Below are 26,841 nucleotides of genomic sequence, written 5' to 3'. Positions count from 1 at the left end.
GAATCTAGGAATGTTTTGCTGCTTTTTGAAAAACAAGCTTGAATTTTTTCATTGACGCTTTACAGCAGAGGTCAAAAAGTGTTTTAGACTATTAGGCTATTTTAAAAAGACAAGAAGGTACACTAGGTTAAAAAAACAAGGTTTTCCAAAAAGTAAAATTTATTAAAACGTGGTGTGATCAATTGGAAACGTGTTTCTTCGACATGGAAACAACGTCAGGATTGCCTGAGAAAGCACTCGACAATAAAATGCCATTTAGGTGCTTGTATGTGAACTGAAACCGCAGATTGTTCTTACAAAATTTTATTTTTGTAAAGAGCTGTTCACACAAATAGGTGCTGCCAAGCATTACGATGACTCGCTTAGTGGAGGTTAACAATTATGAAAACTGAAAGCGTAGAAATTGACGGTGAAAGTCAATCAGAAATCTCAAAAATGGAAGAGCATTTTAAAAAAGGACATGTGGACTTGACCCACTTGAAATTTTCAAATTTTTTAATGTATGCTTTTTGCGCAATTGTTCTTGTGAGAACTGCTAAAGTCAGTTAGGCTGGATGCAGTTAAAAAACAAGGATCCATTAGTACAAACTGAATTACTGGCTAGGTCGTATTTGTCGCAAAGCCAAGAGTTTGCTAACTCCTGATTTACAGCAGTATTTTAAACAAGAAAAATATATTTTGTCAGAACTAATTTTGTTGCGATTTCTGGCAACAGCACTGAAGGGATTTAGGATGGTATTACAAAGATGTGCTGCTTTCTAATGTTTATATTTTTTATAGAACTCAACACGTTGTAATAGCACCACTTTGCTTCACTTATTTATTTTTTATTATTATCACTATATTAAAGCAAGAGTAAGCATTATTTATGCCATTAAATGTTTAGGTGTAATTTTGAGCAGCTCTTGAAGTGTTTTCTTATGCTTCCCATTACCTCATAGCACCAACTTCTTATGCAAATTACATTTTGTCTCAGCATATGACATAGTCAATGCTATGAGATTTTTTATCTGCTGACATTTTCGTTTAAGTACACTTGTCAGGCAGCCTTTTAAGTTAACCTTAAGACAGCCTTAGGCAACCTGTAAGTCACCTTTTCGAACAAAAGCCTCAGGCAGTCAACAAGTGCATTCAAATAATCAATCAATTTCCAAAGCCACATGAATATATCAGATTTAATGCAATTTAAACTTGTTATTTGAAATTGTCTTCCCATGCACCTTTTAATGCCGCTCCTTCAGAAAATGATATTTGGGCTTTCTAAGTAAGCTTTTGTTTACATTATATAAAAGCAGTTTTAAATTGCATTTATGCTGTCAGTGTGCAGCCTTGGAACCTTAAAAATGTAAATAGCAAACAGAAACTCAATAATAAGTATTTTAGGAATCGTCCTCCCACAAGATGGCAGGTCAGGTGACAATGATCGACTGAAGTAAAAAAGAAATAAGTTGCGTTCGAATCTTTAGCTTGTTACAGTTAGATGCTAGTCTTTACTATAATAAGATCCGTGTCCGTCTGGCTAAAGCTCTTGTTGGAAGTTGGGGGAAAATATTGTTTCAGACATGATTTGAACTTTCATACATTCAGCATGATAGACCGCGACATACGATAGATCTAACAACTGCCTCAATCAATCGCCTACTGGCTTCCTGAGTAATTATACGTATAGTTATTGCACGTGATCATCAGTTTGCCATTTCATCGATGATGACTGCTATGGTGAATAGTTTAGTATTAAAAGTTCAAATTACGTTGGATGCCATTTTTAGCACAAATCTTATCATTGACATAGCAAACATTTGAAATTGACCAGCTCTCTCATTAGACTTATTTTTGAATTGTTCCTGTTTTGACAGGAGCCATTTTTTCAGCAAGAAAACATGCAACACGAACATGTTTCTAAAAATTACCTTGTGTAGCCCCAGAGCTGTTCACCCGTACTCCATTCACATCTATAGATATAGACTCAGCTAGTTCTGCTGCAAACGCTTCTAGCTCTTGCGCAGACTTTTGAGAGCTATTATCACCGGGCAGAGAATCGAACACGGTAGTGACAACAGAGCTTATGTAGGAATTATAGTCCAGTTCTCTCTTCTTTCTCTTGACCTCCGGCAATGGCTGACAACTGCGAGGAAATCAGTTTAGATGCCTTTAAGTATTTGTTTAGTATAATTGATAGAATATGTGTTCACATTCTGTAAGGAAACAGCTAGGCATGTTTGCACACATTTCGTTGGAAGCTGTCCAACTATATTCATGATTTAAATGTTTATTGTTGCTTTTGTAAGGGAAATAGCAAGAGTGATATTCACTTATGTTTAACCGAGTCTCCAACACTTGCTTTACAGATGAACTTGCACAAAATTTTAGTCGATTTTATCAAAAAGTAGCGATGTTTTTCTATCATTAGCGATTGTCTTTAATGTTTGAGGTGATCTGATTGCAAGGGTGTTTCAAGACTAAAATCGATAACACTTGATTACGATAAAAACAGCCAGAAGAAAAATACATGCAATATGATGTCACTAGTTGTTATCATCGCTATAGTCGATATCTACTGTTGCGTTCAAGTTGCAGCGTCACGTGTCTCTGTTTTGTCGGTTTCTGCAACTATAAACATCATGATCCAAATTTCTCTTGATCAAAGCGTTTTAATCGTGATCAACATTTATCAATTTCAATCTTGAAACATCCTGTCAATCCGACCACCTCAAACATCGAAAACTATCGCAAATGATAGAATAATACCAATACTTTTGGATAAAATTTACTAAAAATTTTATGCGAGTCTGTCTTCAACAAGTCAATGTTCCAAAATTTATTCCTAGAAACATACGATTGAAAAAGCTCTTAGATGCAACAACGTTTATCTCATCATGTCTTAAGCATGATCATAATTTGGTATGTACCTAATGTTGACCTACTGTTTTGCAGTAATGACCAAACTCATTAATTTTGGTCAAAACTTTTTGTCTTTTAACTTTGGTCAAACTGATTAGTTGAAAGCTCACGTACACGTAAGTACTTGCATATATACAAATCAGAAATTATATTGTTTTTAACTATACTAGTTACATACCACAATATGCAATAGTATATATCTATTTGCAAGAAACTAAAAGCCTAATTTGTTTTATCTAGAGATTTTTGCTCAATTAGAAAACCTGCTAAGTTCTCCAAAGTTTTCTGCCTCCTTGTTAGTATTTACGTTTATTATTATCTACCGAGTAGTAGGTTCGAATACTTTTTCGAGATTACGTGAACCATGACTAAAATGCTTTATTGCAGTTAATAATGTAGAAAAATGTGTCCCAAACGTTGACTATCAAATACCATAATTTACCAACAAAACCATTGGGTGATGCAAAACATTTTGCTTACCTCAATTGAATTCTACTTATTCCAAGGAAGTAACTGGATGCATTCCCTTGTAGATACCAAAAGTAAATCTGTAGAATAGTATGATAAGCAAGTCTTGAAACTGCAGGTTTTTGAGAACATTGCGTAAAAGAACACCATAGTATGTCAACTGGAAACAAAAACTGGCCTGGAGAAATATTATCCCAAAGAAGTACATAAATGTCAAAGGAGTATATAGAAAAATTACTTATCAACACATTTTTCACCAAAAAAATTATTTTCTTACAATTACATACTTCTTACAGCTAAGAAGGTCATAGGGAATGCAAATGAACCATACGGTGGCTATCTATACCTTTTTAACACTTTTAATAGCTTCAAAACCGATCAACCAAAACCAATCAAGCTTCTTCTAGATATTTGAAACTGCTGACTGATGTCAAACGATAACCTGTGATTTAAACTCAGCAACGCTGTCTGAATATTATCTCTATGTGACAAAAAGTTGGTTGTTAGTAGAAATAAGATTTTGTCAGTTATGGCCTAGTGTTTTAGGGCACCTGACCTGTGGTTCGATTCCTAGAAAGATCACTGGGAGTGACAAAAATGGCACCTGGACTTAACTTAATTTCTCCTCTAAATAAAATAACTACATCAGTTTTTATTCTCAGAAAGCAATCACTTGAACTAGAGTGTGGTGCTAATGTCACGGACCAGCATAGCAAAAAACACATGGCTACCACATTCTATCTGCTTGAAATCATTGTTACAGAAGACCAGTAGCAAAACCATTACCAGTTGATATTTATTGCAGTTTCAAGTCTATTAATTTAAAAAACAATTGAAACTGCAATCCTAGTACATAACACCACAAAATATTACAGCATTATGACATGACAGCTATGGCTAAAGGTTAGAGCTTTTTGCAATGCTAAAAAACATGAGTACCACAAAAAGGTAATCATTAATATATACATTAGTTAGTTACACGTTTCTCACCAAATGTAAAAACTCTATGTACTTTTTGACATAGATCGAGTTTAGATAGTTTATCATTTTCCTGATTGAAAAAAATTGATCAGTTTAATTAAAATATATAAATGGCGTTTAGACTGTAAGTCAGCTATAGCGAGAGAACTCTTCACCTGAAGGCTTATTTGCTGAACTGTCTGAGCATAGGCAGCACTGGTATTGTTCTCTATAGCTCTATCACATCCTCCACCAATAAAGTTTATTTCATAGGCAATTATAACGGTGTCTGCTTTCTGTTCATAGCTTGATATTGCTACAAATTAGATAAAAATAAATTACACAGGAAGTTTTAAAAAAGTGCTTTCCAAAAGCTGTTAAACTTGTAAAACAACAATAATACATAAGACTATAAGCTAAATGCATGCATGCTAAATTTTAGCGTCATGCGTATAGGTTATATTGTTAGGTAGAATTGTTGCCTTATAGTTTTAGCCCAATTAATCCATTGGGTTAATGTTAGAGATCTCAATGGAAAGTTATGGGTTAAAGTTATAGTTAAACCTCTAGAATCACCGAGGTTATAGAAACAAAAACAAAGATTGGTTTGGACCTTATCTCGTTTTTTGCATGGCGAGTAATCTAGAATGTAAATTTCAGCTTTTCAAATTTTGCAATTAAAAAGTTGCTCTGCTAAATATTTAGTTCTTGAGTTTAAAATTGGTGCTAAAGACTAGACAATGAGGCGGTTCACATATCGTAAAGCATTACCTTGGCATTGACGAGTAGATGAATCCAGGACAAATCCCTCTTTGCACACACACGTGCCTATAGGACTACATTCTGCATTTTGGTCACAAGTCAAATTTTGGTCACATGAGCTGTTAAAAGCCGTTTCTGAAATGAATAACAGAAATCATTGCTGTATTAATTTTTTCAGGCCATGGATTAAATTAGAAGCTGAAAACCATTTTTAATGCAACTTTACCTAGTGAGACTGTAGTGGTTGGGAATGAGGATGCTGTTGTTGAATCATTTGCTGCCTCAATTGTCACAGATGTGCTTTTGTGTGTTGACTCAGTCATTACTGGCACATATGTGTTTATTTTGGGTATTGTTGTAGACCTTGTTAAAAGTAGTTCTGTAGTTGTTGGAGAAAATGATTCAGCTGCAGGTGTGGTAGCTGTTGACTTGTCTGCATCTGTGGTATCAGTAGAATTCAAAGGTTTTGTAAATGCTTCAGAAGTACCAATTTCAGTCACAAGTTGTGTATCAGTGTTGTTTACAGAAGCATTAGTTAGTTTGGGTGTGTGAGTTGTGGAGAGGTCTGAGTTATCTGTTGAAAAAGCGGTAGATTTGGCTTCTAGTTCGGTCAATTTGTGTGTGTTTTGGATTGTTTCATATTTAGTAAATGGAACTGTTTCGGCATAATCTGTGAAAATATCAGTTGAAAAAGAATGTCTTGAGTTTGTAGACTTGCCCGTAGAGTCCAATCTTGTGGTTTGTTTCTTCTGAGTATAGTCTGTAAAAAATTCCGTTAAGTCTAATTTCGTGGTTTGTATGGTCTCTGTATAGTCGGTAGGAATGTCAGTTGGTTTAAATTCTGTGGTTTGGCTGGTTACCATATAGTCTGTAAAAACCTCAGTTGCTTTAAATTCTGTGGTCAATTTGGTTTCTGTATAGTTTATAGACAGTTCAGTTGGTTCAAGTACTGTAGTTTGTTCAGTGTCTGTATAGTCTGTAAAAACCACAGTTGGTTCAAATACTGTAGTTGGTTTAGTTGCTGTTTGGTCTGTCGACATCTCACTTGGTTCAAAAGCTGTAGTTTGTTCAGTTTTTGTATAGTCTCTAGAAATCTCAGTTGGATCAAGTACTGTAGTTTGTTCAGTGTCTGTATAGTCTGTAGAAATCTCAGTTAGTTCAAGAACTGTAGTTTGTTCATTTTCTGTATAGTCTGTAGACATCTCAGTTGGTTCAAGAACTGTAGTTTGTTCATTTTCTGTATAGTCTGTAGAAATCTCAGCTGGATCAAATACTGTAGTTTGTTCAGTTTCTGTATAGTCTGTAGACATCTCAGCTGGATCAAATACTGTAGTTGGTTCAGTCTCTGTATAGTCTGTAGAGATCTTTGTTGGTTCAAGTACTGTAGTTTGTTCAGTTTCTGTATAGTCTGTAGAAATCTCAGTTGGATCAAATACTGTAGTTTGTTCAGTTTCTGTATAGTCTGTAGAGATCTCTGTTGGTTCAAGAACTGTAGTTTGTTCATTTTCTGTATAGTCTGTAGACATCTCAGTTGGTTCAAGAACTGTAGTTTGTTCATTTTCTGTGTAGTCTGTAGAAATCTCAGCTGGATCAAATACTGTAGTTTGTTCAGTTTCTGTATGGTCTGTAGACATCTCAGCTGGATCAAATACTGTAGTTGGTTCAGTCTCTGTATAGTCTGTAGAGATCTCTGTTGGTTCAAGTACTGTAGTTTGTTCAGTTTCTGTATAGTCTGTAGAAATCTCAGTTGGATCAAATACTGTAGTTTGTTCAGTTTCTGTATAGTCTGTAGACATCTCAGCTGGATCAAATACTGTGGTTTGTTCAGTTTCTGTATAGTCTGTAGAGATCTCTGTTGGTTCAAGAACTGTAGTTTGTTCATTTTCTGTATAGTCTGTAGACATCTCAGCTGGATCAAATACTGTAGTTGGTTCAGTTTCTGTATAGTCTGTAGAGATCTCTGTTGGTTCAAGTACTGTAGTTTTTTCAGTTTCTGTATAGTCTGTAGAAATCTCAGTTGGTTCAAGTACTGTAGTTTGTTCAGTATCTGTATAGTCTGTAGACATCTCAGTTGGTTCAAGAACTGTAGTTTGTTCAGTTTCTGTATAGTCTGTGGAGATCTCAGCTGGATCAAATACTGTAGTTGGTTCAGTTTCTGTATAGTCTGTAGACATCTCAGTTGGATCAAATACTGTAGTTTTTTCAGTTTCTGTATAGTGTGTAGAGATCTCTGTTGGTTCAAGTTCTGTAGTTTGTTCAGTTTCTGTATAGTCTGTAGAAATCTCAGTTGGATCAAATCCGGTAGTTTGTTCAGTTTCTGTATAGTCTGTGGAGATCTCAATTGGATCAAATACTGTAGTTTGTTCAGTTTCTGTATAGTCTGTAGAAATCTCAGTTGATTCAAGTACTGTAGTTTGTTCAGTGTCTGTATAGTCTGTAGAGATCTCAGTTGGTTCAAATGCTGTAGTTTGTTCAGTTTCTGTATAGTCTGTAGAGATCTCTGTTGGATCAAGGACTGTAGTTTGTTCTGTTTCTGTATAGTCTGTGGATATTTCAGTTGGATCAAATACTGTAGTTTGTTCAGTTTCTGTATAGTCTGTAGAGATCTCTGTTGGTTCAAGTACTGTAGTTTTTTCAGTTTCTGTATAGTCTGTAGAAATCTCAGTTGGTTCAAGTACTGTAGTTTGTTCAGTATCTGTATAGTCTGTAGACATCTCAGTTGGTTCAAGAACAGTAGTTTGTTCAGTTTCTGTATAGTCTGTGGAGATATCAGCTGGATCAAATACTGTAGTTGGTTCAGTTTCTGTATAGTCTGTAGACATCTCAGTTGGATCAAATACTGTAGTTTTTTCAGTTTCTGTATAGTGTGTAGAGATCTCTGTTGGTTCAAGTTCTGTAGTTTGTTCAGTTTCTGTATAGTCTGTAGAAATCTCAGTTGGATCAAATCCGGTAGTTTGTTCAGTTTCTGTATAGTCTGTGGAGATCTCAGTTGGATCAAATACTGTAGTTTGTTCAGTTTCTGTATAGTCTGTAGAAATCTCAGTTGATTCAAGTACTGTAGTTTGTTCAGTGTCTGTATAGTCTGTAGAGATCTCTGTTGGTTCAAGAACTGTAGTTTGTTCAGTGTCTGTATATTCTGTAGAAATCTCAGTTGGTTCAAATGCTGTAGTTTGTTCAGTTTCTGTATAGTCTGTAGAGATCTCTGTTGGTTCAAGTACTGTAGTTTGTTCTGTTTCTGTATAGTCTGTGGATATTTCAGTTGGATCAAATACTGTAGTTTGTTCAGTTTCTGTATAGTCTGTAGAGATCTCTGTTGGTTCAAGAACTGTAGTTTGTTCAGTGTCTATATATTCTGTAGAAATCTCAGTTGGTTCAAATGCTGTAGTTTGGTCAGTTTCTGTATATTCTGTAGAAATCTCAGTTGTATCAAATGCTGTAGTTTGTTCAGTTTTTGTATAGTCTGTAGAGATCTCTGTTGGTTCAAGTTCTGTAGTTTGTTCAGTTTCTGTATAGTCTGTAGAGATCTCAGTTGGTTCAAATGCTGTAGTTTCTTCAGTTTCTGTATAGTCTGTAGAAATCTCTGTTGGTTCAAATGCTGTAGTTTGTTCAGTTTCTGTATAGGCTGTAAAAATCTCAGTTGGTTCAAATGCTGTAGTTTGTTCAGTTTTTGTATAGTCTGTAGAGATCTCTGTTGGTTCAAGTTCTGTAGTTTGTTCAGTTTCTGTATAGTCTGTAGAGATCTCAGTTGGTTCAAATGCTGTAGTTTCTTCAGTTTCTGTATAGTCTGTAGAAATCTTTGTTGGTTCAAATGCTGTAGTTTGTTCAGTTTCTGTATAGTCTGTAGAAATATCAGTTGGTTCAAATGCTGTAGTTTGTTCAGTTTCTGTATAGTCTGTAGAGATCTCTGTTGGTTCAAGAACTGTAGTTTGTTCAGTGTCTGTATATTCTGTAGAAATCTCAGTTGGTTCAAATGCTGTAGTTTGTTCAGTTTCTGTGTAGTCTGTAGAGATCTCAGTTGGTTCAAATACTGTAATTTGCTTAGTTTCTTTATTGTCTGTAGATTTCTCACTTGGATTGAATACTGTAATTTGGTCGGTTACGGTAGAAATTAGAGAAATGTTTTCGATAGAAACGCGAGTTGGCTTGATTTCCAGGAGCTGCTCTGTTGTATTATAGCTTGCATCGTTTGCAGAACTATGATGTTGTCTAAAAGCAGTAGATTGTGTCATAGTAGCCCGATCGATAGAGCTGTCAACTAACTCGAGTCCACTAGAACTTGCCATTCCTGTAGATGCAGAAGTTTCAGTAATTGTATACAGATTTTTTACTTGATGATGACTGGTAGTAATAATTGTTTGAAAAAAATCTGACTGTTTTGTAGTTTTTTCAGATTTTAAGTTAATAATTGACCAAGTGCCTTGCGGAGACGTATTAGCCGTCATTGGGTTTCCACTGTTTGTAATTTCACCCTTACTTTTCAACAACGTCGAGTGATGAATAGTTTTTTTAAAGGTATCTGACGTTGTGCTTCTTGCTGTAAGCATCTCAGAATGGTTCACCTCACTTATCATCATTCCGTCAACAGCAGTGGTCTGATCATCTGCTGCTGAAGTTTGCAGCAGAAGAAGCAGCAAACAGACTGCCTGATTCATTATCTAGAACAAAAATTATATTGAACCAAAAAATTAATGGCTTTATGTTAGACTGCACTAGAAACTACAGTCATGGGCAAAAGTATTAACACCCCTGCCTTTGTTCCCTATAGTCTATTTAGCAAAATTTGGATTAACTTTGAATAGACATTACTAACAGCATAATCTATTTAAGCCATGCATTTTGCACATTATTAGAAAGCTGAGAATCATATCTTTTTAATGAGATAAAGAAATTTTGAAAATAAAGATCAGAGATTGAAGATACAATCTAAAAGTAGAGCTATATGATTTTCAAATATCAACAGGCGATTTGATATTACAAATAGACGATTCGCGATATGATTACTATGTAAATTGAGCAATTTTTGTTAATTTGCAATTTTTTGCTAACATTTTTGTCTATTTTAACTTAAAAAGAAATCGTTTTGTGTTCTTGATAAAGCGAAACATGTTTTTTTGAATGTGTGTGGAAGGCCATGGAATGAGCTTATTATAAGGCTGGAAGGCCAGCGCGTTTTAGTTTCAGTATCGCTCACCGGAAATCGTCGGGTGCGAGTGAAATAAGTCTCCATTACACGATCGTATTGCTTATACAATTGGTGATATCCCTTTAAATGGTGGCATTTTTCAAATAATCAGCCTTGAACATGGGCGCCAAATAATTAACCCATCGTAGCCTTAAGCATTGTTTATCCACGAGCTTGATTTTAGTTAATACTTTAATGGTAAATTTTAGGCTTTTGATCGCCCAACAGCACAGAATTATATGCCTTTTGTGTAGATTACGAGCCATCCACTGCTTTTGACCACTATACAAATTTGAATTTACGATTGCAGAAGCATAATTAGCTGTGTACATTCTTAGCTGTTATATAATTGTGTTCAGACCTGCCTTTGATACCATTAGCTGCCTATATGTCTGATAAGCTGGCAGTTTAAAAGTGTAAAATTGTATTCAGACAGTGATAAGTTTACCCTGAACTTTAGTGATAAACTAATGCTAACACATTGCTATGAGAATAAGCCAAGAGCTTTATTGCGTAACTGTTTGTTTTTTTAAAGAAGGTATGTCATCACATCTCATTTTAGCTGCAATATAAATTTTCGTTGCATTTAATGCAACAATGTTATTGACTGAAAATTGAGCCAATAATCTTTGAGCTTATTGTTTACTACTGACATATTGGATATTGAAACCTTGCTAGCCAAAAGCATGTTTACATTTTATTTTTGTAAACAATTTTGAATGGAATACTTAGAGGTGGGATAGCTAGTTGCAATTGCTTCATCAGCGAGTCAAATTTATTATTTTGAGAAAAAGTTTTGAAAAATGACAAAATAATACTTGTACAATGCCAGCAAAAGTCTTGATTACGTTTCTTAAAATGCAAACCACCCAAAAGTAGTAAAGCTAGTCTTTGATTCTTGCATTTTTGACGGCTATGTTTTAGGACACCTTACTACTAAATCAGCAACTTTACCATTGAATCTTAGCTATGGTGTTTGAGAGAAACCTGTAGAAGCCTATTAGTTACGTAACTTTAAAAAAGCCCATCCTTTGACGGAGACACGATTTAGCGTCAGCAGATTAAGTTCATTTCAGACACTTGGTAACAATCTATACAATAATCTATACAATATATACTAAGATCCATCCAAGGCCAGAGGTCGAGATAAAAGATAGGATGGGGGTCGAACTCACAGCATTTACCATAGCGGACCAACATGCTAACACCATACCCATCAATTACCTTTTTCATTTTGAAATACTTGCTCAGGTACTTGTCTTTGCGCTTTATTGGCACTCCTGATGGTCTCTCACAGCACACTAGACTGCCAAGGTACTAATAATAAATAATATTGACTAGCTTTTAGAGACAGAACTTCAGGTAATAAAGCCTTTTGACCACACCGATGTTTTATGAGGTTCAAATTTCAGACTTTGTCTGGAAGAAACAGCGTTCATCTGTTTACTTGAATGTATCAGTTCATTACACTTGATCTTTTTCAAACAGCAGAAAAATGAGATTGAATAAAATTCACTACAAGCTGAAAGAAGACCAACCTGAACTATGATATTAAATATGCAGTGTTCTACTTTTTTACACATAAAGTGAGCACAGTTATTATGGTGTAATAGTATCTTAATTCCAAAAACAAAACTAGCATAAGCATCTAATAGTAGAGTTTTGAACACAAACGGACAAAACTAAGAATTTATTCACTAATCTGTCACTTATTCTGATTAGTTCTGTGTAACAGTCTACATATTAGTGTTTATATGACAAACAGACAGAACAGATTAAACCAAAGGCTAAGGTTAAACCTATAACTTTACAAACTTCCAACCTTTTGTGATTCTCCTACCGTTCAGTGACTGTGATATCCACTTTTCCAAATAAAAAGTTTTATTTTTGCTTCATATGTTTTAAAACTTTAATGTGATTTGCAGTAACATAAAGTTACAAAAAAGAATTATATCAAAACAATGAGCAGATAAAAAAGGAACAAATTACCTGGCATCTAACTAGCTATAATTATTCACTCTCACGGAGGATCATATGAAAATAGGTGAAAATTGTGCGCTTCTCATTTTAGTGTTAAGCCAGCAGTTCATCCTTTAAAATAAACTTACCAATTATTCTGTATCTGATCAAGAGGTCACGAGACATCGGCAAACCTCGTCACGAGTAATGCAATGAATCGGCACGAGTGACATTATGGTATTTATCAAAAGGCTCAACTGTTTGTTTGCATAGGGCTCTTAACTCAATATATTTTACCGCAGAATGTTAAACGCCTGCTTTGTCAATATTTGAGCTTGTTTGCAGTCCTTTAGAACACCAGCTATTTGCTACTATAATTCTGATAGCTGCTTACTTAGTGAGCTTGAAATTTTATAACTGACAACCCAGTTACACCCCTTTGTAATCTGGCTTCCATCCAGTAGCCGAATGAGGCTATGCAACCATTAAATTTAAACAGCTTGCTTTTTTATACTGGGCAAAAAAATTAATTGTTTTGTTTCAAGATACTTTTAGTTTTATATGAACTCTTTAATGTGGCAGCAAAAGGGGCAGCAGTGGTGTTCTCGTTAGCACTCCAGACTGCCAAGCAGGAGGTTAGAGGTTCAATCCTCATCGAGCATCTGGTCTCAAATTGTCCCTGTGTCTTATGATTGACTAATTGTGTTACCAGTGAGCATGCTCGGTAACCAACTTAGCTACCCTGCCAAAGATTCAGCTGCAGGAGGCTCCCCATAGGAGAGTACTGCGTAAGAGACAATACCTTAAATAAGTGAGTGTTTCAATGTTGCATATAAAATTATATCTACGAATGTATTCTTTCTAATCATCTGGTACAAGTAGCAAGAATTATAATAACAAATTATTGATATTATTATCGCAGATTATATGCACTAACCAGACATATTTGAATTTTGTTAAATAACCCAGCGAAAAGCCGGTACACTGAACTATACAAATATTTTTGTACAGTTCAATGAACAAGTGTACAATATCTGCTTTGGAATGTGATATATGAGCAATTGCTATATCACACGCTTTGTTTTCTCAAAACCTACAACAAATTTTAAAAAGATGTTAACGGCTGTATGACATATGATAAAGGCTAATAGAAATGGAATGAATACCCTGCTGCACCTGTATTGCGGGTACATGATTGCTTCAGTTATTAATGAAAGGAAAGCTAACCTCTGTTTGCTTAGCCATTTTCACAGTATTATCCAAGTATTATGGCATTACTTAGCTAAATAATGTTACAACTGCGAATCATACAGCGTGTGCACCGGCTGCCTTCTGCTTGAGATGATAAAATACAACATGAAATAAATGGAGAGAATGAGATTTACTAAGTTGAATCCACTAATTGATGGTTCCTTCGCCTTCACACAAAGGAAACCAACATTCCGAGGTGATATTCCGAAAGGCATACAAATATTTACAAAAGCTAATGATATGATAGTGTTATGCTATATTCCCAAATGCTGAGTTGTGTGCCAACTGAAGCTTGTATGTCCATTATTGATATTTCTCATTGGCTGAATACTTAGTTCCTAGACTAGTACAAGCGCTGTGAGAGAATTAAGGGCTTTCTATTGTTCAAAACCGACGGCTTTAGAAATCGCAACAAAGGCACTATAGAAATCTATTTTTAGCAAGCTATATAAACTCAAGGGGAAGTATCGAGCGGGATCATTTACCCACAGGCAGCCTAGATATGCGCAACTTGTCAACGACCTAGCTTTAGAAATTATAGAGAGCTAGGGTACTGCACAATTCCCAAAGTTACAGCATTGCAAAGTATATAGCAATGTGGCTCTGATTATACCAATTTTAGGAATTGGATCTCTCAAATAGAAAAGTACCCCAGAACTGTTGACTTGCATTTAGCGCATTAAAGCAGAGCATTATCAGCTTCTTTTAGGGTCGTTAAGTTATTCCATTAATATATAACAGAAAAGAAGAATGAAGAGAAATGGTGAAGAGATTGATATAAATAAACATGGTGGGTAAGAAATAAAGTCATTTTATTGTAGTATAGGATTACTATTAAGTTTTACAATTGCTATTAAAATATATATATATATATTTACAGTTTGCTGTGCCATTATACAATATATCATTAGGCAAGGTAAAAATATAGAAATTTGTGTTGTATGATAACAAACGGTTAAGGCCTATTTGTTTTGATGTTACAGCACGCTGCTAAGACCATCTGGTGCTCTAGTTCATTTATAGTAACACAAAAACATTGAATTCTATGTGTTATGCTCCAAATATGTATCATAACTTACAAAATAAATACAGTTAAACGCAAAAAGTATAATTGGAGAGTACTTGAAGATTTGAGCGACTCCGTTTCATAACTCTATGATTAAATATAAACTGAGGCTCTCAATTATAGTACAAGTTCCAAAAGCTATAAAACGTCTGGAAGGAAGGTTGCATATACATAACTCAGCACCAATGTTCACGCAAAAGATTCAAAGCCGATACCATACTGATGGCTCAGGTTTCCCGGCCATGCATATGATCTCCTACAAGCAAGAATAAATTTGAATTAGGAATGGGGAGGTGGTCATGCCCAAGAGATCAGTGAGTAATAAACTCAACTGTCATTTTGCTTTTTATGTGTTGCTGCTGTTTGAAAACGTTGGACTCTTTCTAGAATGACCTTCCAATAACATATTGTTTTCATATATTCTGAATGTCTCTTATTGTTTTGAGCCTTTTTTGTTTCATTTAAAACAAGAGATGCTAGATTGCCATTGTCAGTCAAAAGGGGTGCAGCAATGAAAATGAATAAGGAGCCACTGGCCTAGGACATAGAGAACCAACCAATTATTGCTTGCTAGGCATTAGCTTGTGGGCTACTGTCCCACAAGTTCTAACTTACCGCTCATGAGAGTACGCCCTCGGCCAATTGGACAAGTTCCGATGAGCTCTATCACTGTCACTGCTCACTGTAGAGTTGCTTTCGCTGGTATTGTTGCTAAAAAAGCTGCCGGTAAACCTGTGACCAGCGAGACTCCTAGTAGGCTGAAATCTCAGAGCGGGATGTACACGTTGAAGAGTTTCATCTCGATGGATCGGAGGCTTTCCCTTTGCAGATGACCTTCTACACTGCAGATATAAAGAGAAACTACCGTAGTAGCATCTAGAATATTCTATTACAAAACAATACAGATTACAGCTAGGTACCTGCGGCCAAATTTTTTAGTTTTGTCTAGATTTGATGCGCATGTACTCACTTTTTGGTCAACAAAAAATTATTTTTTAGTTTGAATTACTTTACAAGCATTTCTACACGACAAGATATACAGAAGTTGTCATTTTAGACATTTCTAGCTCACAAGCGAATCATAAATGATGATTTCATATTACAGCTTGTCACAAAGAAAGCTGTTAATGATTTTTATGAAAAGGAAAATATGTTCATGCAGGGAGACTCATATAATGTCAGCCCAGCTTACATACATGCATTTCTACGAACCATCAGGTTAATGCTTGCAGTATTTAAACTTAACAGATGTTTTTAATATACTTGTGTGTATAGTTCAATGTGTAATACATGTGATAAATGTGAATACAATACTTGTGATACGTAATACAATGTGAATCTCGCCGATGCTACATGTACATGAAAAAACCAGGGCTATGGCAATCTACAGGAACATCAACTTACATGGACTGCTAAACTGCCAGCCAAAACTCCAAACAGAATCAAGCCCGCCACTGTTCCAGCTATGACAGATGGTAACCAACTACTTAATTGTGTTGTACTTGGAGTGGTTGCGGGTGCAAGGGTTGTACCATCCGCTGCAATCAAACATCACAAAACTATATCTGCAGTAACAGTTTAGCTATTTATTTGTGAGAAAAAGTGCAGTCAACAAGCAACCAGCTTATAACCCGCCAAAATTGAAAAATTTCTGTGATGATGATGCAAGTCAACTAAGATGTGCCTTTTAAAAGATTGCTGCAATGCGAACGAAGTCTTTTTATCTTGTGCTAATTGCTTCCGCTAGTACCTCCATGCCCAAGTACAGCATTTTACACGTGTGCAATCATATTATATTTCTGGTTTTACTTTTTCATAATGTCATTCTAACAGAACTCATATAACATTTTTGCTATTATAAATATGCAATATAATGCGTTTTGTTCAAAATTGCACCTTTCAATTTGAAATATGACATACCATTGTAATTTACCAATGCACAAAAAATTATGCGCAAGAAAGCATATATTTTAGTTTTATTTAACCAAAAAACATGAAAAGCTATTTTGTTGGAATACATAAGGCTCTAAATATGATTTTTAATTGATAAATAGACTTGCCCAGATGTTAAACCCAAAGCTTACAGTATTTTATTGTTTAAAATAGCAGTTTGAAAATTTTATTGCTCCATTTTTAATAGTACATATTTCAAAATAAAATATTCTTTTTCAGATCAAACTTAGTTAAAATATGACAATGCTAATATTGAAAGATAAGTAAAAGCAAGGAATAACTCCGTGTATACTCTGGGAAACTTAATACTCAGAGCTAATATGACGTTAACTACTCTTATACAAATTAGAAAGGTTTTTTAGCTATAGGGCTTGGTTCTAAACTTGCGGTTGCCTGCCAAGTCTAAGGACATACGTACAAACATTCTTTTAACTAAATCTGTTACTACCCGTCAATGCTTAATCATGCCAATTTTTGTAAGTTTTACATGTATTTTAATGTGTGCTGCGATGAAGCCTTAATCAAATCTTTTTTTATCCATCCTTTATTAAATAATGTTTATTATGCTGGTAATTTTTTTGCAAAACTCACCGCCTAGTACACTTTTCTGATACCTATTCTCTCATTTTATATGTAACTTTTTATTAAAGGTTAATTGTAAGAAAAATCAAGGTTTAATAAAAACATTTGCTAGCTATTATAAACACTGCTTCCAAGCACAATAGTATCTATTACATAAATATTCATATATAGTATCTATTACATAAATATTCATATATAGTATCTATTACATAAATATTCATATATAGTATCTATTACATAAATATTCATATATAGTATCTATTACATAAGCATTCATATATTGCATAGTAAAAATGATTTTATTGCAAGGAACGGCAAATTTATATGATGTATTGACTAATTCAAACTGGTATAACAAGTCATTTTGCGTAAATCTCTGTTATATGGTCCATACTGCTATTAAAACTAGATTGGCAGCATTGTACAAGACATTTATGAAATAAAAAACTTTGCTGCATATGTTCTTATCAATAATACTAAACACACCTTGTGTGATGACTGGCTCTTCATTAACCACAGAAGTTACCATAACACCTCCCACTTCTATAGCTAGTGTTCTAGCAACTAAGTTGGTTTGTGATTTAAGGAATTCTGGACTTTGAGAAGCACTGCCATTCCCAGGTACAGAGTTGAACAATGTTCTATAAGTGGCTACTATGTCAAGGTCGGGGTCAATTTCTCGTTTTCTTCTAAATGTAGACCCATCCTCACACCTGGCAACAGTATTATCTATACAGATGACACACGGCATAAATATGCTCAAGTATTGCTTCAAACATGGTTCACCGTCACTGAGTATACAAATAGAATTTCTTAAATATAGGTTTATATTCTCCTTGAACTTACCTGAATCGAATTGCGATGATTCCGACAAAATAGATACTGCTAGCGTTGTTGTTTCCATTTCTTGAATAAAGCTGCAAAGAGTTTAATCATTGGTTATCTTCAAGTTAATGCCGGTTAGTGCCTTCAAGTTAATCTTTAGGATTAGAAAAAACTTGATATAATTTAATAAATTGTTGACAAGTTTTTTGCTGCAATAAGAGTGGTGTTCATTCATCCATCTGTTTGAAGCCCTGATTATAAAAGAGAAAAAACACTACTTCACATGGAATTTGAACTCTCGCCATTCAACTTTGTAGAGCCAATCCTAATATTTTCACCAATCAAACACTTTCCAGCACATTAAAATAATTGTGTAGATTGTTATTCTCGGCGCTGTATCGGCACATCTGACAATCTTTCACGATACACGAAACGGCCAGCATATTAGTATATGTAATAGAGATACCTTATACATTGTTTTCTTTATAAAAGTGTCTTTAAATATAATTTAAGTCTATTTAAATCTATTGTATTTTTTATATCTATTTATTTTTAAAGTCACAGAAATTTAAAAAAATTTCATAACATCTGTAAACCTCTTAAAATAGTATCTTTAAAAGTTTAATTGCTTAGAATTCTTAAGAATATAACAGATACTCAATCACCTGTTCTTTTAATTGTTGGGCCATTCTTGCATAGGCTGGACTTGAAGTGTTTTCAATATCAGGGTCGCAACCTCGCTGTGGAAATGTTACAGTTATATCCACAATTACAATTTCAGGCTGCAGGTTATATTCTTGGGAAAAATCTGAAACACAGTAATGTTTTTACAAAATGCAGCGATACATCTATGAAACACAGCAATGCATTTACAAAACCGAATGATACATCTATAGAACACAGTAGTGTTGCTAAAAAGGCAGCGATATATCTATGAAACACAGAAATGCATCTACAAAACTCAATGCTGCATTTATGAAACACAGCAATGCATCTAGAAAACTCAGTGATGCATCTATGAAACACAGAAATGCATCTACAAAACCCAATGATACATCTATGAAACACAGAAATGCATCTACAAAACTCAATGATGCATCTATGAAACACAGCAATGCATTGACAAAATGAAGACAATAATTCAACAGTTTTGTAAAGATCTCAGGCATTCTAACGAGAAGTCATGCATTGCCTTACAAATAGGTAACAAACTACATGCGTTTATTAATACAAGATAGCTAGGCAGTTTGTTATGCTCAGGCAGGTAACACGATGAAAGGTTTGTTAAAAGTTACCGAATGTTTCAATTCAGTCAGTTAAGCAAACCTTCTATGTGATGTCTGCTACTTTTAAGTTTTTGCGACGAAAAAATCAAACTTCAAAACTTCACTAAAATACTACTTTGAAAGTGACAAATACAATATGAAGTAGAAATCCTGGTGCTACAACGCTGGTGGCAAACCAGATAAACAGCAATTTATCATGTTACCAAACAAAGATTGCCTGACAGGTCTAAACATTTGCAAGCACTTTGTGATTTTGAAATTTTTTTAGAAGGTCGCAAATTTACAGTAACAAACCTATGCAAAGATATTGAGGTAATGTGCTATGATATCATAGATATTAGAGTATTAGGTAACCATTCGCAGTTATTTTACCTTTGCATTCGTTAATTGTAGATGCGTTCACATAACCTTCTTGGCACACGCATACACCGATCACATTACATGCAGCAAAATCCTGACAGTCTTCATCTTGACACTGTATATCTACAAACATGAAAATGATGATTTCTGCACTCACAGAAATAGCAACACAATTTCCACAAACAAATCCTACATGTGCAACAAAAATAAAAACCGGATTATCGTAAGATAGCTGATTGTTGATATTCATTCATTTATTAATTCGCTACTTTATTCAATCATTCGTTCCTTCATGTGTTCAATCATTTATGTGTTCGCTCATTCTTGTTTAGTTCTTTATCTTTTGCTCTTCAAAATCTTTACATTTTTAGGGTTTTTAAAATATTTTTTGAGTAGTAGCCAAAAAAGTTAAATAGTAAACGTACTCATAGTTGATGTAACTGTAGATGTCTCCGTAACTGTTGTTGAAGTCATTGTAGTAGCAACTGGAGTTGTTGTTGTTGGAGCTGCTGAGCTCGTTGATTCAGTCGGTAATGTACTAGCTGGAACAGAGAAAGTTGTGGACGTGGTTGTTGTTGATGGAACAGCCGAAGTAGTAGATGGGGTTGTTGTTGTTGAAGAGACAGCAGAGGTAGTAGATGTAGTTGTTGTTGAAGGAATAGATGAAGTTGTGGGATCAATGATTGTTGTAGGCTCCAATTCAGTTGTTGCATCATTGATTGTTGTAGGTGCTAGTAGTTTAGTTGTTGTATCAAAGAATGTGGTTGGCTCTAGCTCGATTGTCGTTTCTTCAGGATTTGTAGAACCATCAGTGATAGTGTATGGAGTGCTACTATCAACATCTGTAGGATATTCTTTTTCGGTGGTTGACTGCTCATCTATTGTGGAAACATTCGGATCAGTTGTTGTATCAATGATTGTTGTAGGCTCTAGCTCAGTTGTCGTTTCTTCGGGATTTGTAGAACCATCAGTGATAGTGTATGGAGTGCTACTATCAACATCTGTAGGATATTCTTTTTCGGTGGTTGACTGCTCTTCTATTGTGTAACCCTTTGGATCAGTTGTTGTATCAATGGTTGTGGTAGGCTCTAGCTCAGTTGTCGTTTCTTCGGGATTTGTAGAACCATCAGTGATAGTGTATGGAGTGCTACTATCAACATCTGTAGGATATTCTTTTTCGGTGGTTGACTGCTCTTCTATTGTGTAACCCTTTGGATCAGTTGTTGTATCAATGGTTGTGGTAGGCTCTAGCTCAGTTGTCGTTTCTTCGGGATTTGTAGAACCATCAGTGATAGTGTATGGAGTGCTACTATCAACATCTGTAGGATATTCTTTTTCGGTGGTTGACTTCTCTTCTATTGTGTAACCCTTTGGATCAGTTGTTGCATCATTGATTGTTGTAGGCGCTAGTAGTTCAGTTGTCGTATCAATGAATGTGGTAGACTTTGGTTCAGTTGTTGTATCAATGAATGTGGTAGGCTCATTTTCCGTTGTTGTATCAATAAATGTGGTAGGCTCGTTTTCCGTTATTGTATCAATGATTGTGGGAAACTCTGGTTCAGTTGTTGTATCAATGAATGTGGTAGGCTCGTGTTCAGTTGTTGTATCAATGAATGTGGTAGGCTCTTGTTCCGTTATTGTAAAAATGAATGTGGGAAACTCTGATTCAGTTGTTGTATCAATGAATGTGGTAGGCTCGTGTTCAGTTGTTGTATCAATGAATGTGGTAGGCTCTTGTTCCGTTATTGTAAAAATGAATGTGGGAAACTCTGGTTCAGTTGTTGTATCAATGAATGTGGTAGGCTCATTTTCCGTTGTTGTATCAATGAATGTGGTAGGCTCGTGTTCCGTTATTGTATCAATGATTGTGGGAAACTCTGGTTCAGTTGTTGTATCAATGAATGTGGTAGGCTCGTGTTCAGTTGTTGTATCAATGAATGTGGTAGGCTCTTGTTCCGTTATTGTAAAAATGAATGTGGAAAACTCTGATTCAGTTGTTGTATCAATGAATGTGGTAGGCTCGTGTTCAGTTGTTGTATCAATGAATGTGGTAGGCTCTTGTTCCGTTATTGTAAAAATGAATGTGGGAAACTCTGATTCAGTTGTTGTATCAATGAATGTGGTAGGCTCGTGTTCAGTTGTTGTATCAATGAATGTGGTAGGCTCTTGTTCCGTTATTGTAAAAATGAATGTGGGAAACTCTGATTCAGTTGTTGTATCAATGAATGTGGTAGGCTTTAGTTCCGTTGCTGTATCATTGAATGTGGTTGGCTCTAGCTCGGTTGTGGTTTCTTGAGGATTTGTAGAACTATCAGTGAGGGTGTATGGAGTGCTACTATCAACATTTGTAGGATATTCGTCTTCGCTGGTGGACTGCTCGTCTATTGTGGAAAAATTCGGATCAGTTGTTGTATCAATGGTTGTGGTAGGCTCTAGTTCAGTTGTTGTATCAATGATTGTGGTAGGCTCTAGCTCAGTTGTTGTTTCTTCAGAATTTGTAGAACCATCAGTGAGGGTGTATGGAGTGCTACTATTAACATCTGTAGGATATTCTTCTTCGGTGGTTGACTGCTCTTCTATTATGGAGACATTCAGATCAGTTGTTGTAAAAATGATTGTGGTAGGCTCTAGTTCAGTTGTTGTATCAATGAATGTGGTTGGCTCTAGCTCGGTTGTTGTTTCTTGAGGATTTGTAGAACCGTCAGTGAGGTTGTATGGAGTGCTACTACCAATGCCAGTTGGATATTCTTCTTTGGTGGTTGACTGCCCTTCTATTGTGGAAACATCCGGATCAGTTGTTGTATCAATGAATGTGGTTGGCTCTAGTTTGGTTGTTGTTTCTTGAGGAGTTTTAGAACCATCAGTGAGGCTGTTTGGAGTGCTACTAATAACATTGGTTGAATCATCGTCTCCAGGAGTTGACTTTGTTATCATTGTTGCGGTGTCTGTATCAGTTTCGGTTTCTATGATTGTAGTAGTAGGAGAGACATCTGTAGAAAATGGCATGAAAGAAGCGCTCACAGACATTGATCGGGTTGTCATGTCTAAGTCGGTTACCGTAAGATCAGAATTTGGAGTCGAAGATCCTTTCATTAAGCTGTTTTCAAAATCAACGAATTGTGAACTTGAGGATCCAGATACCTCACTAATCGCAAAGTCATTTGTTGATGAAGTTTCGTCTTGGGGAGATGAAAATGTCTCGTTGCTTGTAAATACCACTGTGGCAGGATTTTGTGAAGGGTTTTGTGTTGAGCTTGTCATGATTTCACGAAGAGTTGTTTGAGTAGCACTTGTCTCATTCACTGAAATATAATAAGCAAAGGTAAAGTTAGGCATGTATTTAGTAATAGTGCTGAGCAATAATTGCTCAGTGCTATTACTATTCTCATGAGGTCACTTTCACTTTCATTTTGCACTCAAGCTTTTTATTAAAAATGTTTAACAGTCTCATTTTACTTTAAATTAAATCAAATCTTAAAATAAATGCAAAACTTTGCTAATTTGTTCAGTATGCATATACAATGTAAAACATTATAAATCGTCATATTAACATACCTGTAGAGCTGCATTTTTAATAAGGAATCATAACAAAAAATCTATGCAAGACCAGTTCATATTCTATATCAATAAATCACATTTGTTATTGTGTGTCTATTTCTATTAGTTTACATAAATGCTATGTATTTCCAAATTTCTTTGGCGGATTTTGTCCAAACTTCACATGCCGATACTACGTGTTTTCCGCAAGACCGTCAAAAGCTTTCAGTTTCGAAACTCTGTCTGGTTTCTAACAACCAGCCTCTCAAAACCCCAATGTGATTAGTAACTCAAGATTGCTCCTTCGCATGCATTCAGAACAATGTCTCTCAACGAACGTGAAAGTAGTTGCGAAAGTAGTGTAGCAAGTTGCGTCGAAAATCTATTCACACCCTGCAGGCTATCTGATTGAAATGAATAAAATACAGTATATTGTCGTATATATAGTAAAATATAATGCTATTGTAATATATAATGCAATTCAAATCTAGTGAAATCATACGATGCTTACGAATACTAGTCATATTTAATTTTATTCGTGATCTAAAATAACTTTGGCTTCTTACATGAAAGTCCATCATAAGTGGAACTGCTTGTACCATCTTCAGATTCCATGCTTGAACTGAAAATGTCATTTTCACTCTCAGTAGTAGTGGTCAACATCTCAACCTCTACGCATACTATATTTATGGTAATCGAGAAAAGCAACAGGTATTTCCCAAAATCCATGATGATCTTCTCTACAACATAGTAATGCAAAATTTATTATACAAACCTAAAAGTTAAACACTATTGACTAAGCGATGAGAACTTGCTTGAACCTGGCAGCATTGATTATGAGAACTTCAAGGCATACCTAACAAAATATATGACCTTGCAAAAATATGTTGTCATTTTTTATGATTTGAAAGTAAAGCTGACAAAAATAACATTTAAAAAATAATGGAATGTTCACAATGTGCTAAAAATGTTTTGTATTATTCTAATTAAAACTAAAACCTGCATGTAGTAAAACCCATTTCATAAAGCATACCTGTAAGTGAAAAGAATCTTCAGTCTTTTACACTGTCGAGAGACACCTATCAAGGTTAACAACTGCAACTGCAATGTTTCAGTTACAAAGCATCGTTGCACTCACTTCATCGATGTTTTTACTATTTTGCATATGAATAAAGTAACGATAGTAGGCTATTGTTCTTGTTAGCTATCGCTACTCATAGAAATAGCATGTATTTTCCATGCGTATTATGAAAACCGAAGACGCCGGGCATCCAGCTTATGTTTTTACGTAAAGTTATCAAACTACACGCATGCTTCTTTTGAACTCACACGCAAAGGATATCAAATAGGTAGAGTATACTGCTTACCAGCTGTATATACACCTGAAAAACAGCCATCCATGTAAAAGTTCTAAACTTACATGCAATGAATGCCTTGCAACGTACACTATTGACACTTGAAAAACCACCTTGGTACCTCATGACACCTATCCAATCTCTAAAATACCTGCAAAAGATGTCAAAAAGTACAGTAAACTCCTTACTGACTACTTGAAGTAAAAAGCAATTTTGTAAGCCTAACTTCTCATCTCACCTGCAAAGGGTGCCAAATAGGTACTGTAAATTGCTTACAATTCAAAAGCAGATTTTTGAGTCCGACTTCTATTTTACAATTAATTGTTAATGAGGTTTCACTAGAACAACAAAAAAGTGTGAAAGTCAGCTTACAGCAACATTGTTTAAAATCGGAGACAAGGTTTTTTGCTAAGAATGTTTGTTGTGATAAGAGCCATGTTCGTCCATCCGTTCGTCCGTCCATTAGAGGTTGGGAAAAATTTCATCATGCAAGATTTCAACTCACAATAATAAAAGTAGTCGACCAACGTTTTAACGTGTGCGCCAATCAAACACTTTCCAGTATTTTAACAAGATTTTAACATTTTTTTGTTCTCTGTGCTTTATCGGCACTCCTCACGATCTCTCACAACACACTAGACTTCCAGGATACTAGTACGAATAAAATGATGTATTGAAGGTTTAAAGCAATCAATGTTGCTTCTGGTAGTTCTGCTAGTCTGTTGTGAACCTCTAGCCTGTACTGTTGCAAAATGCAGGTTGTTAGTCAAAGCAAAACATTAAGGCAATTTGAATTGGAAAACAAAAATTGAGTCAAAACAAAGTCAGTTTGTGTTCTACAAAGTGTTCTATGGACATCCGCTAAGACTGTCGCATGCTTGAAATTAGGATTGCTTTTAAAGCCTGATAAAGTCTATGCTAACATGCTGCAATGGATTACTAAATGGATTTAGTGAATTTGAGCAGTGCTTTTGCTATTACAGATAAATCAATCACCAACTAGAAGTCAGATGCCCTTACTGAAGAAATTTCAGTGTACATTTTTATTTGAGATCTTGCTAAACTTGATCTGGGCTGCCAAAGAGATAACTGCATCTTTGTGCGCTAAGTTGAGAACCTAATAATAAGCTATGTCATTAGCCATCATGCTATTATTTGGTACGACCACCCTGACAGTCTTGTATGCCATGTGAGATAGTAAAAAATAATCAATAAATGGTCTTCTTTGCATCTTTTATCCACATTGTTTCTGTTCCATTTTTCTGTCACAACCCACAGAAAACCACTATTTGCACAATTTTTTTGAAATGCCTCAAGGCGTTTGATTAATGCAGGTGTTGAGTGTTGTTCTACTTTAACTATCATAAGTTCCAGTCCCCAACAAAGCGGCATTTTGTCCTAACCCCTGCCTTCGAAGAGACCGAAAAACAGACAGATATGGCTCTTATTATAGTGAAAGTTTAACACTTGTCACACGTGAATTTATTATTCTAGAGACTAATCCAAAGGTGTTTAAAATGGTTCAAATAATCTCACAAAGCTTAGCTATTTGATAGCAGTAACAAATATCTGCTTGCCCTAAATTACTAGAAAAACAAAAACACACTCCTTAGTCTGCCACATCAGGTTGTGTAAACATTTTTCAACAAAATGCCAAGCCGTGAATGTAATAGATGTTTATCCAAATAACATAGCGATTGACATTCTGGAATGCCAACATTGTTTCTAAAGCTAATGATCTCCTGATTACATCACAATCGGTGTAATCATACATTCAATATTCTTTAGAAATAGTTAAATTACAGAGGTGGATGGAGTATTGCTGTGCTCAAAATTCTTGCTAGCAGTTTCTGTTTGTATTATGTACACTACTGTTACAGTAGTTCCGATGCAAGTTAGTTAAATCCGGCCCTCCTATAAAAACATTCTTAACAAAAGTCAGTCATTTGTAGTAGTAGTTTCTATTTTTAGCTGGCTATATAAACTCGGAAGGTTAGTGTAATTGTTTCAGTAACCTTCTAAGCATAATCACCGCTTGTTGACTGCTGCTTGTATATGACTGACTACATACTTATGAGCTGTACTAGACCTAAAGTCTTCATTGAAGATTTCTCCATGTTTGGGTCTCGACCATTTGTAACAATAGAATGCTTTTAAACTTTGTTAAACTTGTATTGTACCCAACCAGTGCAACCTGGAGCTTTTTGTGATTAACTTTCCAGTTATTAGCAGATCTGAGGCAGCATACGTTGCCTCAGATCTGCATTATAAAAGTGTAGAACATTATTACGCACAATTCACACTTTTGGTAATTATGTATTTCAATATTAATACTTATCCTTCAATTTTCATGTGGGGTATAACACTCTGTCATGGAGAAGCTCAGTATAACTA

At 35.2% G+C, this 26,841-nt stretch overlaps 1 protein-coding gene across 1 annotated transcript in view; it reads right to left on the bottom strand.

Annotated features, from left to right (window-relative positions):
• LOC137405124 (serine-rich adhesin for platelets-like) overlaps window positions 1-26,564 on the bottom strand; it is a 31,087-nt gene extending 4,523 nt beyond the window's left edge. The window contains exons 1-15 of the mRNA XM_068091348.1: window positions 26,519-26,564; window positions 23,659-23,832; window positions 19,981-22,857; window positions 19,568-19,678; window positions 18,575-18,717; window positions 17,931-18,001; window positions 17,571-17,797; window positions 15,954-16,087; window positions 15,165-15,391; window positions 11,498-11,579; window positions 9,566-9,746; window positions 5,318-9,376; window positions 4,506-4,645; window positions 3,382-3,449; window positions 1,911-2,125 (exon numbers count right to left, since the gene is read on the bottom strand). Coding sequence (XP_067947449.1) covers window positions 1,911-2,125; window positions 3,382-3,449; window positions 4,506-4,645; window positions 5,318-9,376; window positions 9,566-9,746; window positions 11,498-11,579; window positions 15,165-15,391; window positions 15,954-16,087; window positions 17,571-17,797; window positions 17,931-18,001; window positions 18,575-18,717; window positions 19,568-19,678; window positions 19,981-22,857; window positions 23,659-23,832; window positions 26,519-26,564 — 8,755 coding nt within the window. The remainder of the gene's footprint in view (window positions 1-1,910; window positions 2,126-3,381; window positions 3,450-4,505; window positions 4,646-5,317; window positions 9,377-9,565; window positions 9,747-11,497; window positions 11,580-15,164; window positions 15,392-15,953; window positions 16,088-17,570; window positions 17,798-17,930; window positions 18,002-18,574; window positions 18,718-19,567; window positions 19,679-19,980; window positions 22,858-23,658; window positions 23,833-26,518) is intronic.
• Between the last annotated feature and the right edge of the window lie 277 nt (window positions 26,565-26,841).

The sequence above is a fragment of the Watersipora subatra genome, chromosome 9 (assembly GCF_963576615.1).
Source record: "Watersipora subatra chromosome 9, tzWatSuba1.1, whole genome shotgun sequence".
Classification (NCBI taxonomy): domain Eukaryota; kingdom Metazoa; phylum Bryozoa; class Gymnolaemata; order Cheilostomatida; family Watersiporidae; genus Watersipora; species Watersipora subatra.
Note: the sequence above shows the minus strand (reverse complement) of the source record. Positions and strands in the feature narration are given on the sequence as shown.